Source organism: Trichomycterus rosablanca, chromosome 14, assembly GCF_030014385.1.
Source record: "Trichomycterus rosablanca isolate fTriRos1 chromosome 14, fTriRos1.hap1, whole genome shotgun sequence".
Classification (NCBI taxonomy): Eukaryota; Metazoa; Chordata; class Actinopteri; order Siluriformes; family Trichomycteridae; genus Trichomycterus; species Trichomycterus rosablanca.
This window is the reverse complement of record NC_086001.1, coordinates 2,112,232-2,130,236: the sequence shown is the minus strand read 5'-3', so window position 1 is coordinate 2,130,236 and position 18,005 is coordinate 2,112,232. Positions and strand designations below refer to the sequence as shown.

The window sequence follows — 18,005 nt, the reverse complement described above, 5'->3', positions numbered from 1 at the left end:
TACTTGTCTGTTACAGCTTGAAGCTGTTCTTCGGAAGCATTTCACGTTCTTTCTACGACTATTTGTGCTGCGTTTCAGGTGGGTAATGAACCTGCACATTCTGTTAATTTTTAAGTTATTTACACAGTTAAACAGTTAAATGTGAAAAGTGTGGTTACTGGTTAAGAAAATTACAGGTACAGAAAGTAAAAAAAAAATCTAAAGATGGGTGGTGCTGCAGTTTAATACACTAGCCCTGCACCATGAAGAACCTCAGAGTCAAAGCTGGAATCTCAGAGGTGCTGCTGGACTGGTTAGGGACTCCACAGTTAGCCAGCTCGCTCTGATGAATGGAGGCACAAATTAGGTGTCACCGTCCTGCCATTGCAACAGCGACAACTTCTAACTGGTTGAGGCACTGGCATGACTCTTGATGTAATACAAAGAACCTGGAATGTTCCTCTATTAGCACTTCTCCACCAAAATAACTCTGGTTCTTAAACCTGTTCTGTTCTGGTTTCTTCGAACCTTGGTGTTTTTTGGAGAACCGACCAGCGTTTCCACCAGCTTTTGGGAACCAAGCCTGCTCCATCGACGGTGGGCGTTGCACAATGAAAGTAAAGAGTAGTAACATGATGGTGGAGTGTGTAGATTACCTGTGAGCATTTGTGCTTTTGTTACAGAGGATGTAAAAATAAAGCGTAACGTGGCTGAATTGACTTAAAATACGACATAGGAACACCACATTTCTCTACGTTATTACTGATTATTAGTGCTCTGTACTGCCCAAATTCATCTGTCGATGTTTTAGTATAACAAGCCATGTTACGCTTTATTTTTCACGTTAAACACTTCATGTTCGTACTGTCCGGAACGCTTTTACTGTGTCATATGGATCAAAATTCAACCAGGTGAACTTTAAAAGATAGAAGTGCAGCATCAAGCTCCATATGAGACACCAGCAGTTTTACAGCTTCTCATGTGAAAGCACTCAAACCTCTACACTATGACACGCCCACTGATGACGTCAGTTTTGTGTAACTTTAATAAATGTTCCAATCTGTTGTTGTTGTTTAGGCTTGGATCAACTCTTGTAGAAACACAGTCAGACTATACAGAGCCTCCAAACGCAACTGAAGTTATTGCAGCTATGAAAATGACAGAAGGTCTCAACATTACAGACACTTATGGTAAGTAGAAAGAACAGAAGTTGATTTAAACCTCATGCAAAATAAAGATTTAACAGCTGTTAAAACATTCAGAACTAAATGTAAAATGCTGCTCTTGTGTTCACAGTAAAAGTGATTTATTATGTAAAACTCACCAAAACATTCATTTCATCAGAAAACAAACATCATTATTCACATTCATTTCATCAAATATTCTTTTTGTTTTTAAAGTTACACCATCAACAACAACCTCAAATCCAACTACAACTTACACCCCAACTGTTCCAACAACTGCTGCAACTACAACCTCCATCCCTACTACTACATCAACACCTCCAACCACTACATCCACCCCAACAACTACTGCAACTACAACCCCAATCCCTACTACTACATCAACACCTCCTACAACCACTACATCCACCCCAACAACTACTGCAACTACAACCTCCATCCCTCCTACTTCATCAACACCTCCAACAACAACTACACCCACCCCAACTACTACAACTACAACCCCCATCCCTACTACTACATCAACACCTCCAACAACAACTACACCCACCCCAACTACTACAACTACAACCCCCATCCCTACTACATCAACACCTGCACCAACCACTACATCCACCCCAACAACTACTGAAACTACAACCTCCATCCCTACTACTACATCAACACCCGCTCCAACAACTACATCCACCCCAACTACTACAACTACAACCCCCATCCCTACTACTACATCAACACCCGCACCAACAACTACATTCACCCCAACAACTACTGCCACTACAACCCACATCCCTACTACTACATCAACACCTGCTCCAACCACTACATCCACCTCAACAACTGCTACAACTACAACCCCCATCCCTACTACTACATCAACACCCGCTCCAACCACTACATCCACCCCAACAACTACTACAACTACAACCCCCATCCCTACTACTACATCAACACCCGCTCCAACAACTACATCCACCCCAACTACTACAACTACAACCCCCATCCCTACTACTACATCAACACCCGCACCAACAACTACATCCACCCCAACAACTACTGCCACTACAACCCCCATCCCTACTACTACATCAACACCTGCTCCAACCACTACATCCACCCCAACAACTACTACAACTACAACCCCCATCCCTACTACTACATCAACACCTGCACCAACCACTACATCCACCCCAACAACTACAACTACAACCCCCATCCCTACTACTACATCAACACCTGCTCCAACCACTACATCCACCCCAACAACTACTACAACTACAACCCCCATCCCTACTACTACATCAACACCCGCTCCAACCACTACATCCACCCCAACAACTGCTGCAACTACAACCCCCATCCCTACTACTACATCAACACCCGCTCCAACCACTACATCCACCCCAACAACTACTACAACTACAACCCCCATCCCTACTACTACATCAACACCCCCTACAACCACTACATCCACACCAACAACTTGTAGTAGATGTACTACTACAACTACAACCCCCATCCCTACTACTACATCAACACCTGCACCAACCACTACATCCACCCCAACAACTACTACAACTACAACCCCCATCCCTACTACTACATCAACACCTGCACCAACCACTACATCCACCCCAACAACTACAACTACAACCCCCATCCCTACTACTACATCAACACCCCCTACAACCACTACATCCACACCAACAACTTGTAGTAGATGTACTACTACAACTACAACCCCCATCCCTACTACTACATCAACACCTGCTCCAACCACTACATCCACCCCAACAACTACTACAACTACAACCCCCATCCCTACTACTACATCAACACCTGCACCAACCACTACATCCACCCCAACAACTACAACCCCCATCCCTACTACTACATCAACACCCCCTACAACCACTACATCCACACCAACAACTTGTAGTAGATGTACTACTACAACTACAACCCCCATCCCTACTACTACATCAACACCTGCTCCAACCACTACATCCACCCCAACAACTACTACAACTACAACCCCCATCCCTACTACTACATCAACACCCCCTCCAACCACTACAACCACCCCAACAACTACTACAACTACAACAACTACTTCAGGTAAAATTATAGATTAAATTATACTAAAAACAAAGTTCATTATTGAAACACCACATCTGGCTATAGAGCTGTAATTTAATACATAAATTAATTACTTTTTAATATAATTTCTTTATTCTTATTCTTCACAGTTGCTGCATCCAAACCTCACTGCTTATACATTACTGTTAAAAGCTTCACTGCATTTGATGAGGAGCTACGAAACAGTTCTTCCAACACCTACATAAATCGAGCTGCTCTCTATAAAGAAAAGGTATGTTTGATTTATTAAATAAAAAGTAAAAAGTTACCCCTGTAAACTCATTACTTTAAGGATTTAATAACATTTATTTAATATAATGATACAGTATGTTCACGCATTTAATGAAAAGAATCTAATGCATCGTACAAACCCAAATATCCAGAAAAAATATCCAAGAAATGTTTGCAAATGTGTGATTGGTTAATCATATTTACTCTCTATTCATCTGCAAAAGAATTGACAAAAATATCATTTAATGTTTTAGCTAACCAAACAAATTGTTAGTTTTCTTATCAACCTATTTATACTGACCAGGGTCACGGTGGGTCGGGTTCATGACACTGGGCACACGGCAGGAATAACCTGGAGAGGAAGCAAATCCATCACAAGGTTTTGGCCATCTCCCCTTCAGTCCATTGTGACCGGATAAAAGAGGACGATCCACCAAAGGTTCAGTCGTTGCAAACAAAGATGGGTCATGGCTCGCCACTTTGTGCCAAACTTTGTGATTGTCAATTCTTAACACAATATTGCAATTAAATTAGGAATTCAACCATCTACCATCAATCTCAAATCTCACTCCATGTAAGACAAGGGCAGAAACCACTGATGGATGTGGGTGACCTTCAAGCTGTCAGACAGCACTGCATGAAAAACCGTCCTGTGACTATGAGGAGTATAGACACTTGGACTTTGGAAGTACTTCAGAAAACCGTTGTCACTTAACACAGTTTTAACACTTTTCTTTGATTCTTGTTTTATTGTGAAAATGGGGTTTGTAAAAATGCATTGTTTTAGGAACCCAAATGATCAGATTAGAACTCAGCATTAAATACATTTTAGTCATGTGTAAAGCTCGTAAATGAACATGAACAATAATCCATGTTATTCACTGTGAACTAAAGCTGCATGTGACTTGTGTGGAAGGTTGAATCTTGGACCTAATGTTTCTACTTGTTTGTTGCAGCTTGAAGCTGTTCTTCGGAAGCATTTCACGTTCTTTCTACGACTATTTGTGCTGCGTTTCAGGTGGGTAATGAACCTGCACATTCTGTTAATTTTATAAGTTATTTACACAGTTAAACAGTTAAATGTGAAAAGTGTGGTTACTGGTCAGGAAAATGATAGCCACAGAAAGTAAAAAAAAATCTAAATGTGGGTGGTGCAGCAGTTTAATACACTAGCCCTGCACCACGAAGAACCTCAGAGTCAAAGCTGGAATCTCAGAGGTGCTGCTGGACTGGTTAGGGACTCCACAGTTAGCCAGCCCACTCTGATGAATGGAGGCCCAAATTAGGTGTCACCGTCCTGCCATTGCAACAGCGACAACTTCTAACTGGTCGAGGCACTGGCACGATTCTTGATGTAATACAAAGAGTCTAAAATGTTCCTCTATTAGCACTTTTCCACCAAAATAACCCTGGTTCTTGAACCTGTTCTGTTCAGGTTTTTTCGAACCTTGGTGTTTTTTAGAGAACCGACCAGCGTTTCCACCAGCTTTTGGGAACCAAGCCTGCTCTATCATCGGTGGGCGTTGCGCAATGAAAGTAAAGAATAGTAACATGATGGTGGAGTGTGTAGATTACCTGTGAGCATTTGTGCTTTTGTTACAGATGTTCGTTTTTATGCAAAAAGCATCAAGACGTAAACGTGGTTGTCGCCATTGTTGCTTTCTTTAGTGTGTTGACGGGAGAAGCGCTTTGCTCTCACCGCGACCCTCTGTGCAAATAGCCAATTTGCTCAGCACTCAGCTGAAACATCACTAAAGTTCGATGACAAACCTCCATCTGTGTGAAATAACCATCAAACCCAGTCTAAAGGAAAATACATAGATCTACGTTTACCTGTATTTATTTCACGTGTGGTGATTCTGCAGAATAGGGTTCTGAATCTGCTTCTCAGGAGAGTCAAAAAAGCTTCACGTAAAAATAAAGTGTAACGTGGCTGAATGCACTAAAAGTCTGACATAGGAACACCACATTTCTCTACGTTATTACTGATTATTAGTGCTCTGTACTGCCCAAATTCATCGGTCGATGTTTTACTATATCAAGCCATGTTACGCTTTATTTTTCACGTTAAGAACTTCATGTTCGTACTGTCCGGATCGCTTTTACTGCGTCATATGGATCAAAATTCAATCAGGTGAACTTTAAAAGATAGAAGTGCAGCATCAAGCTCCATATGTAGGGTGACCATACGTCCTCTTTTTCCCGGACATGTCCTCTTTTTGAGACCTAAAAAATGCTTCCGGCCGGGTTTTTTTAAATCACCAAAAATGTCCGGGATTCGGCTTTTCTAGTCTGCACTCGCTATTCTGTGTGTATGTTTTTGCGTTGGTTTGTTTTTAGGTCTTTATAGGAGTGCATCTGTTTTGTTAAAATAAGTCTGATTTTCACGTGCACGTACTAACACAGAGGCTCTTGTTAACACCGTGATGGCCCTGCATTCTGTGGAAATTGCTCAGCAAGCACTAGAAGACACATCTTACTGCTGGGTTTCTACTGATGGGAGCGAGTAATTAAAGTGAATCAAATTAAAGTTAAAAACACTCCTAATAAGTCGGCTGATACGATTGTACAATACATCAAAGAAACTACAAAATAAAGGGATTTTTATTCATAGGTGACAACTGTTTTTTAATTTGTTGTTATTATTGTTTAGGGCTTAACGCTGAATGTGAAGGAATAAGATTATCTGACCATAAAGGCCCGTGTTAAAGAGCAGCTGTACATTTATTAAAGTTCAGTAACACAGCTGGATGGTTATTGACTCATTTGTCAACTATTTAAACCTCGACCCCATACACACTGCCATGGTGTCACCAACGACATGAAATAACCACCACCCCCCTTCCCCGAACCAGGCGTCCTCTTTTTTAAAAACCAAAATATGGTCACCCTATCCATATGAGACACCAGCAGTTTCCTAGCTTCTCATGTGAAAGCACCCAAACCTCTACACTATGACACGCCCACTGATGACGTCAGTTTTGTGTAACTTTAATAAATGTTCAAATCTGTTTTTGTCGTCTAGGCCTGGATCAACTTGTGCAGAAACACAGTCAGAATATACAGAGCCTCCAAACGAATCTGATGTTATTGCAGCTATGAACACGACAGAAGATCTCAACATTACAGACACTTATGGTAAGTAGAAAGAACAGAAGTTGATTTAAACCTCATGCAAAATAAATATGTAACAGCTGTTAAAACATTCAGAACTAAATGTAAAATGCTGCTCTTGTGTTCACAGTAAAAGTGATTTATTATGTAAAACTCACCAAAACATTCATTTCATCAGAAAACAAACATCATTATTCACATTCATTTCATCAAATGTTCTTTTTGTTTTTAAAGTTACACCATCAACAACAACCTCAAATCCAACTACAACTTACACCCCAACTGTTCCAACAACTACTGCAACTACAACCTCCATCCCTACTACTACACCAACACCTGCTCCAACCACTACATCCACCCCAACAACTACTGAAACTACAACCTCCATCCCTACTACTACATCAACACCTCCTACAACCACTACATCCACCCCAACAACTACTACAACTACAACCCCCATCCCTACTACTACACCAACACCTGCTCCAACCACTACATCCACCCCAACAACTACTGAAACTACAACCTCCATCCCTACTACTACACCAACACCTGCTCCAACCACTACATCCACCCCAACAACTGCTGCGACTACAACCTCCATCCCTACTACTACATCAACACCCGCTCCAACCACTACATCCACCCCAACAACTACTGCAACTACAACCTCCATCCCTACTACTACACCAACACCTGCTCCAACCACTACATCCACCCCAACAACTGCTGCGACTACAACCTCCATCCCTACTACTACATCAACACCCGCTCCAACCACTACATCCACCCCGACAACCACTGCAACTACAACCCCAATCCCTACTACTACATCAACACCTGCACCAACCACTACATCCACCCCAACAACTACTGCGACTACAACCCCCATCCCTACTACTAGAAGACCTGCACCAACCACTACATCCACCCCAACAACTACTGCGACTACAACCCCCATCCCTACTACTACATCAGCACCTCCAACCACTACATCCACCCCAACAACTACTGCGACTACAACCCCCATCCCTACTACTACATCAGCACCTCCAACCACTACATCCACCCCAACAACTACTGCGACTACAACCCCCATCCCTACTACTACATCAGCACCTCCAACCACTACATCCACCCCAACAACTACTGCGACTACAACCCCCATCCCTACTACTACATCAACACCTCCAACCACTACATCCACCCCAACAACTACTGCGACTACAACCCCCATCCCTACTACTACATCAGCACCTCCAACCACTACATCCACCCCAACAACTACTGCGACTACAACCCCCATCCCTACTACTACATCAACACCTCCAACCACTACATCCACCCCAACAACTACTGCGACTACAACCCCCATCCCTACTACTACATCAGCACCTCCAACCACTACATCCACCCCAACAACTACTACAACTACAACCTCCATCCCTACTACTACATCAACACCTCCTACAACCACTACATCCACCCCAACAACTACTGCAACTACAACCCCCATCCCTACTACTACATCAACACCTCCTCCAACCACTACATCCACCCCAACAACTACTGAAACTACAACCCCCATCCCTACTACTACATCAACACCTGCACCAACCACTACATCCACTCCAACAACTACTGCAACTACAACCTCCATCCCTACTACTACATCAACACCCGCTCCAACCACTACATCCACCCCAACCACTACTGCAACTACAACCCCCATCCCTACTACTACATCAACACCCGCTCCAACCACTACATCCACCCCAACAACTACTGAAACTACAACCCCCATCCCTACTACTACATCAACACCCCCTCCAACCACTACATCCACCCCAACAACTACTGCAACTACAACCCCAATCCCTACTACTACATCAACACCTGCACCAACCACTACATCCACCCCAACAACTACTGAAACTACAACTACTGTACCAGCTACATCTGAAACTTCAGCAACTACCCGAATGCAAAGTACTACAACAACTACTTCAGGTAACGATCACATAAAAATCTAACCAAATAAGTTCCTCAGCTTAATTAATGATTATTATACTGCAATCACAAACTATCGATCAAAATATACTCAAAACAAAGCTAATTATTTATACACCCCATGTGGCTGTATAATTGATATTTATTACATTTTATTGCTTTTTATATAAACTTTTTATTGTCATGATTCCTAGCTGACACAACAACAGAAGCCACAACTATCAGTTACAGGATTACCTTTATAAGCACCAGTGCACCCTTCGACAAAACACAGGTATGTTGGATTTATTACAGAAAATAACAATTATTAATTCATTACTTTTATGGGTTTAATAAAATCTATTTGATTCCCCATAATTATGCAGCTAATGAAAACCATCTAATGCACTGTACAAACCCAAATTTTCAAAAATGCAATACAATGTGTGATTGGATAATCCTGTTGACTCTGTATTTATATGAGAAAGAATTAAATATATTTTTTTATTGTTTGAGCTAACCAACCAAATCTGATCAGCCTCTTTATACTGGTCAGGGTCACAGGTGGGTCAGGTTCATTCATAGACACTGGGCACAAGGCAGGAACAACCTGCAGGGTAGTTGTAGCTTAGTGGTTAAGGTACTGGACTAGTAATCGAAAGGTCGCTGGTTCAAGCCCCAACTCTGCCAGGTTGGCACTGTTGGTCAAGCCCCTCAACCATATATAAAAAAATACTGACACATTAGTTTTTTTGGATAAAAGTGGCTGCTAAATGTCAGAAGTAAATCAAAATCTAATAAGATACCTAAACAAACTTAAAAAAAAAAAGTTGGGACAGAGGCAAAATAACAAGTGACAGGTTTGCACAGTATTCACGTTACATCGTTTTGAATCATTTCATAATAAGCAGGTAAACTGATAACAGGTGAGGGTATCATCATGATCTACCAAGTCATTGCAGACAAAGATGGGTCATGGCTCACCACTGTGTGCCAAACTTTGTGACTGTCAATCAGTGCAAACAAAACATTTCTTAACATAATAATGCAATAAATTAAGAATTCAACCATCTACCATCAATCTCAAATCTCAGTCCATGTAAGACAAGGGCAGAAACCACTGATGGATGTGGGATGACACTTGGACTTTGGAAGTACTTCAGAAAACCGTTGTCACTTAACACAGTTTTAACATTTTTCTTTGATTCTTGTTTTATTGTGAAAATGAAGTTTGTAAAAATGCATTGTTTTAGGAACTAAAATGATCAGATTAGAACTCAGCATTAAATATATTTTAGTCATGTGTTAAGCTCTTAAATGAACATGAACAATAATCCATGTTATTCACTGTGAACTAAAGCTGCATGTGACTTGTGTGGGAGGTTGAATGTTGGACCTAATGTTTCTACTTGTTTGTTGCAGCTTGAAGTTTTTCTTCAAATAGACTTCAAATCCTTTACAATTCTGCTTGTGCTTCATTTCAGGTGGGTAATGAACCTGCACATTTTGTTAGTTTTATCCAAATTTGGGTGGTGCTGCAGTTTGATGCACTGGCCCTGCACTGGCCCTGGAGAGTAAAAACTGGAATCTTAGAATCTCAGAATCCCAAATTAAGAGTCACTGTCCTTTCATTGCAACAGCGACACCTAACTGGTTGAGGCACTGGCACGATTACGATAATAAATAAATAAGTAATAACTAATAAATGTTCCAATCTGTTTTTGTTGTCTAGTTCTGGATCAAATGCTACAGATGTACAGATAGATTTATCTTCGAAATTAGGAGAAGTTCCAAATGTAACTGATGTTATGTTAGCTATGAAGGCTGCACAAAATCTCAACATTACAGACATTTATGGTAAGTAGAAAGAACAGAAGTTGATTTAAACCTCATGCAAAATAAAGATTTAACAGCTGTTAAAACATTCAGAACTAAATGTAAAATGCTGCTCTTGTGTTCACAGTAAAAGTGATTTATTATGTAAAACTCACCAAAACATTCATTTCATCAGAAAACAAACATCATTATTCACATTCATTTCATCAAATGTTCTTTTTGTTTTTAAAGTTACACCATCAACAACAACCTCAAATCCAACTACAACTTACACCCCAACTGTTCCAACAACTACTGCGACTACAACCTCCATCACTACTACTACATCAACACCTCCAACCACTACATCCACCCCAACAACTACTGAAACTACAACCTCCATCCCTCCTACTTCATCAACACCCGCTCCAACCACTACATCCACCCCAACAACTACTGCGACTACAACCCCCATCCCTACTACTACATCAGCACCTCCAACCACTACATCCACCCCAACAACTACTGCGACTACAACCCCCATCCTTACTACTACATCAACACCCCCTCCAACCACTACATCCACCCCAACAACTACTGCAACTACAACCCCCATCCCTACTACTACATCAACACCCGCTCCAACCACTACATCCACCCCAACAACTACTGCAACTACAACCCCCATCCCTACTACTACATCAACACCACCTCCAACCACTACATCGACCCCAACAACTTCTACAACTACAACCCCCATCCCTACTACTACATCAACACCCGCTCCAACCACTACATCCACCCCAACAACTACTGCAACTACAACCCCCATCCCTACTACTACATCAACACCCCCTCCAACCACTACATCCACCCCAACAACTACTGCAACTACAACCCCCATCCCTACTACTACATCAACACCCCCTCCAACCACTACATCCACCCCAACAACTGCTGCAACTACAACCCCCATCCCTACTACTACATCAACACCCCCTCCAACCACTACATCGACCCCAACAACTTCTGCAACTACAACCCCCATCCCTACTACTACATCAACACCCGCTCCAACCACTACATCCACCCCAACAACTACTGCAACTACAACCCCCATCCTTACTACTACATCAACACCCCCTCCAACCACTACATCCACCCCAACAACTACTGCAACTACAACCCCCATCCCTACTACTACATCAACACCCGCTCCAACCACTACATCCACCCCAACAACTTCTGCAACTACAACCCCCATCCCTACTACTACATCAACACCTCCTCCAACCACTACATCCACCCCAACAACTTCTGCAACTACAACCCCCATCCCTACTACTACATCAACACCCCCTCCAACCACTACATCCACCCCAACAACTACTGAAACTACAACCCCCATCCCTATTACTACATCAACAACCCCTCCAACCACTACATCCACCCCAACAACTTCTGCAACTACAACCCCCATCCCTACTACTACATCAACACCCCCTCCAACCACTACATCCACCCCAACAACTTCTGCAACTACAACCCCCATCCCTATTACTACATCAACACCCCCTCCAACCACTACATCCACCCCAACAACTACTGCAACTACAACTCCCATCCCTACTACTACATCAACACCCCCTCCAACCACTACATCCACCCCAACAACTACTGCAACTACAACCCCCATCCCGACTACTACATCAACACCTCCAACCACTACATCCACCCCAACAACTACTGCGACTACAACCCCCATCCCTATTACTACATCAACACCCCCTCCAACCACTACAACCACCCCAACAACTACTGCAACTACAACTCCCATCCCTACTACTACATCAACACCCCCTCCAACCACTACATCCACCCCAACAACTACTGCAACTACAACCCCCATCCCGACTACTACATCAACACCCCCTCCAACCACTACATCCACCCCAACAACTACTGCAACTACAACCCCCATCCCTACTACTACATCAACACCTCCTCCAACCACTACATCCACCCCAACAACTACTGCAACTACAACCCCCATACCGACTACTACATCAACACCTACAGAGCCAACTACAACTACAGAGCCAACAACCACTACAACTACAGAGCCCACAACAACTACAACTACAGAGCCCACAACAACTACAACTACAGAGCCAACAACAACTTCAACTACAGAGCCAACAACTACAACTACAGAGCCCACAAGAACTACAACAGAGCCCACAACAACTACAGAGCAAACAACAACTACAACTACAGAACCAACTACAACTACAGAGCCAACAACTACAACCACAGAGCCAACAACTACAACTACAGAGCCAACAACTACAACCACAGAGCCAACAACAACTACAATTACAGAGCCAACAATCACAACTACAGAGCCAACAACCACTACAACTACAGAGCCAACAACTACAACTACAGAGCCAATTACAACTACAGAGACAACAACAACTACAACTGCAGAGCCAACAACAACTACAACAACAGAGCCAACAACCACTACAACTACAGAGCCAACAATCAAAACTGCAGAGCCAACAACAACTACAACTACAGAGACAACTACAACTACAGAGCCAACAACAACAACTACAGAGACAACAATCACAACTACAGAGCCAACAACAACTACAACTACAGAGCCAACAACAACTACAACTACAGAGCCAACAACAACTACAACTACAGAGCCAACTACTACAACTACAGAGCCAACAACAACTACAACTACAGAGCCAACTACTACAACTACAGAGCCAACTACTACAACTACAGAGCCAACAACTACTACAACTACAGAGCCAACTACTACAACAAATACAGAGCCAACAACAACTACAACTACAGAGCCAACTACTACAACTACAGAGCCAAAAACAACTACAACTACAGAGCCAACAACAACTACAACTACAGAGCCAACAACTACAACCACAGAGCCAACAACTATAACCACAGAGCCAACTACAACTACAGAGCCAACAACAACTACAGAGCCAACAACTACAACCACAGAGCCAACAACAACTACAATTACAGAGCCAACAATCACAACTACAGAGCCAACAACCAATACAACTACAGAGCCAACAACTACAACCACAGAGCCGCCTACAACTACAGAGCCAATTACAACTACAGAGCCAAAAACAACTACAACTGCAGAGCCAACAACAACTACAACAGAGCCAACAACAACTACAACTACAGAGCCAACAATCACAACTACAGAGCCAACAACAACTACAACTACAGAGCCAACATTCACAACTACAGAGCCAACAACAACTACAACTACAGAGCCAACAACAACTACAACAACAGAGCCAACAACTACAACTACAGAGCAAACAACAACTACAACTACAGAGCCAAAAACTACAACTACAGAGCAAACAACAACAGAGCCAACAACTACAACTACAGAGCAAACAACAACTACAACTACAGAGCCAACAACTACAACTACAGAGCCAACAATCACAACTACAGAGCCAACAACAACTACAACTACAGAGCCAACAACTACAACTACAGAGCCAACAACTACAACCACAGAGCCAACAACAACTACAGAGCCAACAACTACAACCACAGAGCCAACAACCACTACAACTACAGAGCCAACAACTACAACCACAGAGCCGCCTACAACTACAGAGCCAATTACAACTACAGAGACAACAACTACAACTGCAGAGCCAACAACAACTACAACAGAGCCAACAACAACTACAACTACAGAGCCAACAATCACAACTACAGAGCCAACTACAACTACAACTACAGAGCCAACATTCACAACTACAGAGCCAACAACAACTACAACTACAGAGCAAACAACAACTACAACAACAGAGCCAACAACTACAACTACAGAGCAAACAACAACTACAACTACAGAGCAAACAACAACTACAACTACAGAGCCAACAACAACAGAGCCAACAACTACAACTACAGAGCCAACAACTACAACTACAGAGCCAACAATCACAACTACAGAGCCAACAACAACTACAACTACAGAGCCAACAACTACAACTACAGAGCCAACAACTACAACCACAGAGGCAACAACAACTACAGAGCCAACAACTACAACCACAGAGCCAACAACCACTACAACTACAGAGCCAACAACTACAACCACAGAGCCGCCTACAACTACAGAGCCAATTACAACTACAACTGCAGAGCCAACAACAACTACAACTACAGAGCCAACAACAACTACAACAGAGCCAACAACAACTACAACTACAGAGCCAACAACAACTACAAAGCCAACAATCACAACTACAGAGCCAACAACAACTACAACTACAGAGCCAACATTCACAACTACAGAGCCAACAACAACTACAACTACAGAGCCAACAACTACAACAACAGAGCCAACAACTACAACTACAGAGCCAACAACAACTACAACTACAGAGCCAACAACGACTACAGAGCCAAAAACTACAACTACAGAGCCAACAACAACTACAACAATAGAGCCAACAACTACAACTACAGAGCAAACAACAACTACAACTACAGAGCCAACAACTACAACTACAGAGCCAACAATCACAACTACAGAGCCAACTACAACTACAGAGCCAACAACTACAACCACAGAGCCAACAACAACTACAACTACAGAGCCAACAACTACAACCACAGAGCCAACAACAACTACAATTACAGAGCCAACAATCACAACTGCAGAGCCAACAACCACTACAACTACAGAGCCAACAACTACAACCACAGAGCCGCCAACAACTACAACTACAGAGCCAATTACAACTACAACTGCAGAGCCAACTACAACTACAGAGCCAACAACAACTACAACAGAGCCAACAACAACTACAACAGAGCCAACAACAACTACAACTACAGAGCCAACAACAACTACAACTACAGAGCAAACAACAACTACAACTACAGAGCCAACTACTACAACTACAGAGCCAACAACAACTACAGAGCCAACAACCACTGTTTTCACAACTACTGTTTCAACTTCAAAACCAACAATAACTTCTGAAATAACAACTTCAACTACTGCAGCAACTGTTTTAACTACTGAACCAACAACTACAAAACCAACAACAGAGCAAACAACAACTACTGCTCCAGCAACAACTGTTTCAACTACTGAACCAACAACTACAGAGCAAACAACAACTACAACTACAGAGCCAACAACAACTACAACAACAGAGCCAACAACTACAACTACAGAGCAAACAACAACTACAACTACAGAGCCAAAAACTACAACTACAGAGCCAACAACAACAGAGCCAACAACTACAACTACAGAGCAAACAACAACTACAACTACAGAGCCAACAACTACAACTACAGAGCCAACAATCACAACTACAGAGCCAACAACAACTACAACTACAGAGCCAACAACTACAACTACAGAGCTAACAACTACAACCACAGAGCCAACAACAACTACAGAGCCAACAACTACAACCACAGAGCCAACAACCACTACAACTACAGAGCCAACAACTACAACCACAGAGCCGCCTACAACTACAGAGCCAATTACAACTACAGAGACAACAACTACAACTGCAGAGCCAACAACAACTACAACAGAGCCAACAACAACTACAACTACAGAGCCAACAATCATAACTACAGAGCCAACAACAACTACAACTACAGAGCCAACATTCACAACTACAGAGCCAACAACAACTACAACTACAGAGCCAACAACAACTACAACAACAGAGCCAACAACTACAACTACAGAGCCAACAACAACTACAACTACAGAGCCAACAACGACTACAGAGCCAAAAACTACAACTACAGAGCCAACAACAACTACAACAATAGAGCCAACAACTACAACTACAGAGCAAACAACAACTACAACTACAGAGCCAACAACTACAACTACAGAGCCAACAATCACAACTACAGAGCCAACTACAACTACAGAGCCAACAACTACAACCACAGAGCCAACAACTACAACTACAGAGCCAACAACTACAACCACAGAGCCAACAACAACTACAATTACAGAGCCAACAATCACAACTGCAGAGCCAACAACCACTACAACTACAGAGCCAACAACTACAACCACAGAGCCGCCAACAACTACAACTACAGAGCCAATTACAACTACAACTGCAGAGCCAACTACAACTACAGAGCCAACAACAACTACAACAGAGCCAACAACAACTACAACAGAGCCAACAACAACTACAACTACAGAGCCAACAACAACTACAACTACAGAGCAAACAACAACTACAACTACAGAGCAAACAACAACTACAACTACAGAGCCAACAACAACAGAGCCAACAACTACAACTACAGAGCAAACTACAACTACAGAGCCAACAACTACAACTACAGAGCCAACAATCACAACTACAGAGCCAACAACAACTACAACTAAAGAGCCAACAACTACAACTACAGAGCCAACAACTACAACCACAGAGGCAACAACAACTACAGAGCCAACAACTACAACCACAGAGCCAACAACCACTACAACTACAGAGCCAACAACTACAACCACAGAGCCGCCTACAACTACAGAGCCAATTACAACTACAACTGCAGAGCCAACAACAACTACAACTACAGAGCCAACAACAACTACAAAAGAGCCAACAACAACTACAACTACAGAGCCAACAATCACAACTACAGAGCCAACAACAACTACAACTACAGAGCCAACATTCACAACTACAGAGCCAACAACAACTACAACTACAGAGCCAACAACAACTACAACAACAGAGCCAACAACTACAACTACAGAGCCAACAACAACTACAGAGCCAAAAACTACAACTACAGAGCCAACAACAACTACAACAATAGAGCCAACAACTACAACTACAGAGCAAACTACAACTACAGAGCCAACAACTACAACTACAGAGCCAACAATCACAACTACAGAGCCAACTACAACTACAGAGCCAACAACTACAACCACAGAGCCAACAACAACTACAACTACAGAGCCAACAACTACAACCACAGAGCCAACAACAACTACAATTACAGAGCCAACAATCACAACTGCAGAGCCAACAACCACTACAACTACAGAGCCAACAACTACAACCACAGAGCCGCCAACAACTACAACTACAGAGCCAATTACAACTACAACTGCAGAGCCAACAACAACAACTACAGAGCCAACAACAACTACAACAGAGCCAACAACAACTACAACAGAGCCAACAACAACTACAACTACAGAGCCAACAACAACTACAACTACAGAGCAAACAACAACTACAACTACAACTACAGAGCAAACAACAACTACAACTACAGAGCAAACAACAACTACTGCTCCAGCAACAACTGTTTCAACTACTGAACGAACAACTACAGAGCAAACAACTTCAGCTTTTGTTCCAATAATTAATGCTTTAACAACTACTGCTTCAACTACAACTGTTCCAATTATTGAACCAACCACAAAGCCAACAACTTCAACTACTGTTCCAATAACCA

The 18,005-nt window shown here is 42.5% G+C and overlaps 2 protein-coding genes across 2 annotated transcripts; both read left to right on the top strand.

Annotated features, from left to right (window-relative positions):
• Nucleotides 1–1,135: 1,135 nt before the first annotated feature.
• Nucleotides 1,136–12,457, top strand: LOC134327074 (mucin-2-like; the record flags this gene model as incomplete). Its single annotated transcript, XM_063009159.1, has 5 exons — nucleotides 1,136–1,169; nucleotides 1,380–1,773; nucleotides 2,029–3,095; nucleotides 6,879–8,654; nucleotides 10,701–12,457. Coding segments are annotated over exons 1-5 (5,028 nt in total), but the record flags the coding sequence as incomplete, so codon positions are not given.
• Nucleotides 12,458–12,462: 5 nt separating this feature from the next.
• Nucleotides 12,463–15,376, top strand: LOC134327073 (mucin-2-like; the record flags this gene model as incomplete). The annotated part of the gene is made up of 4 exons (XM_063009158.1): nucleotides 12,463–12,862; nucleotides 13,023–13,488; nucleotides 13,741–14,114; nucleotides 15,330–15,376. Coding segments are annotated over 4 exons (1,287 nt in total), but the record flags the coding sequence as incomplete, so codon positions are not given.
• Between the last annotated feature and the right edge of the window lie 2,629 nt (nucleotides 15,377–18,005).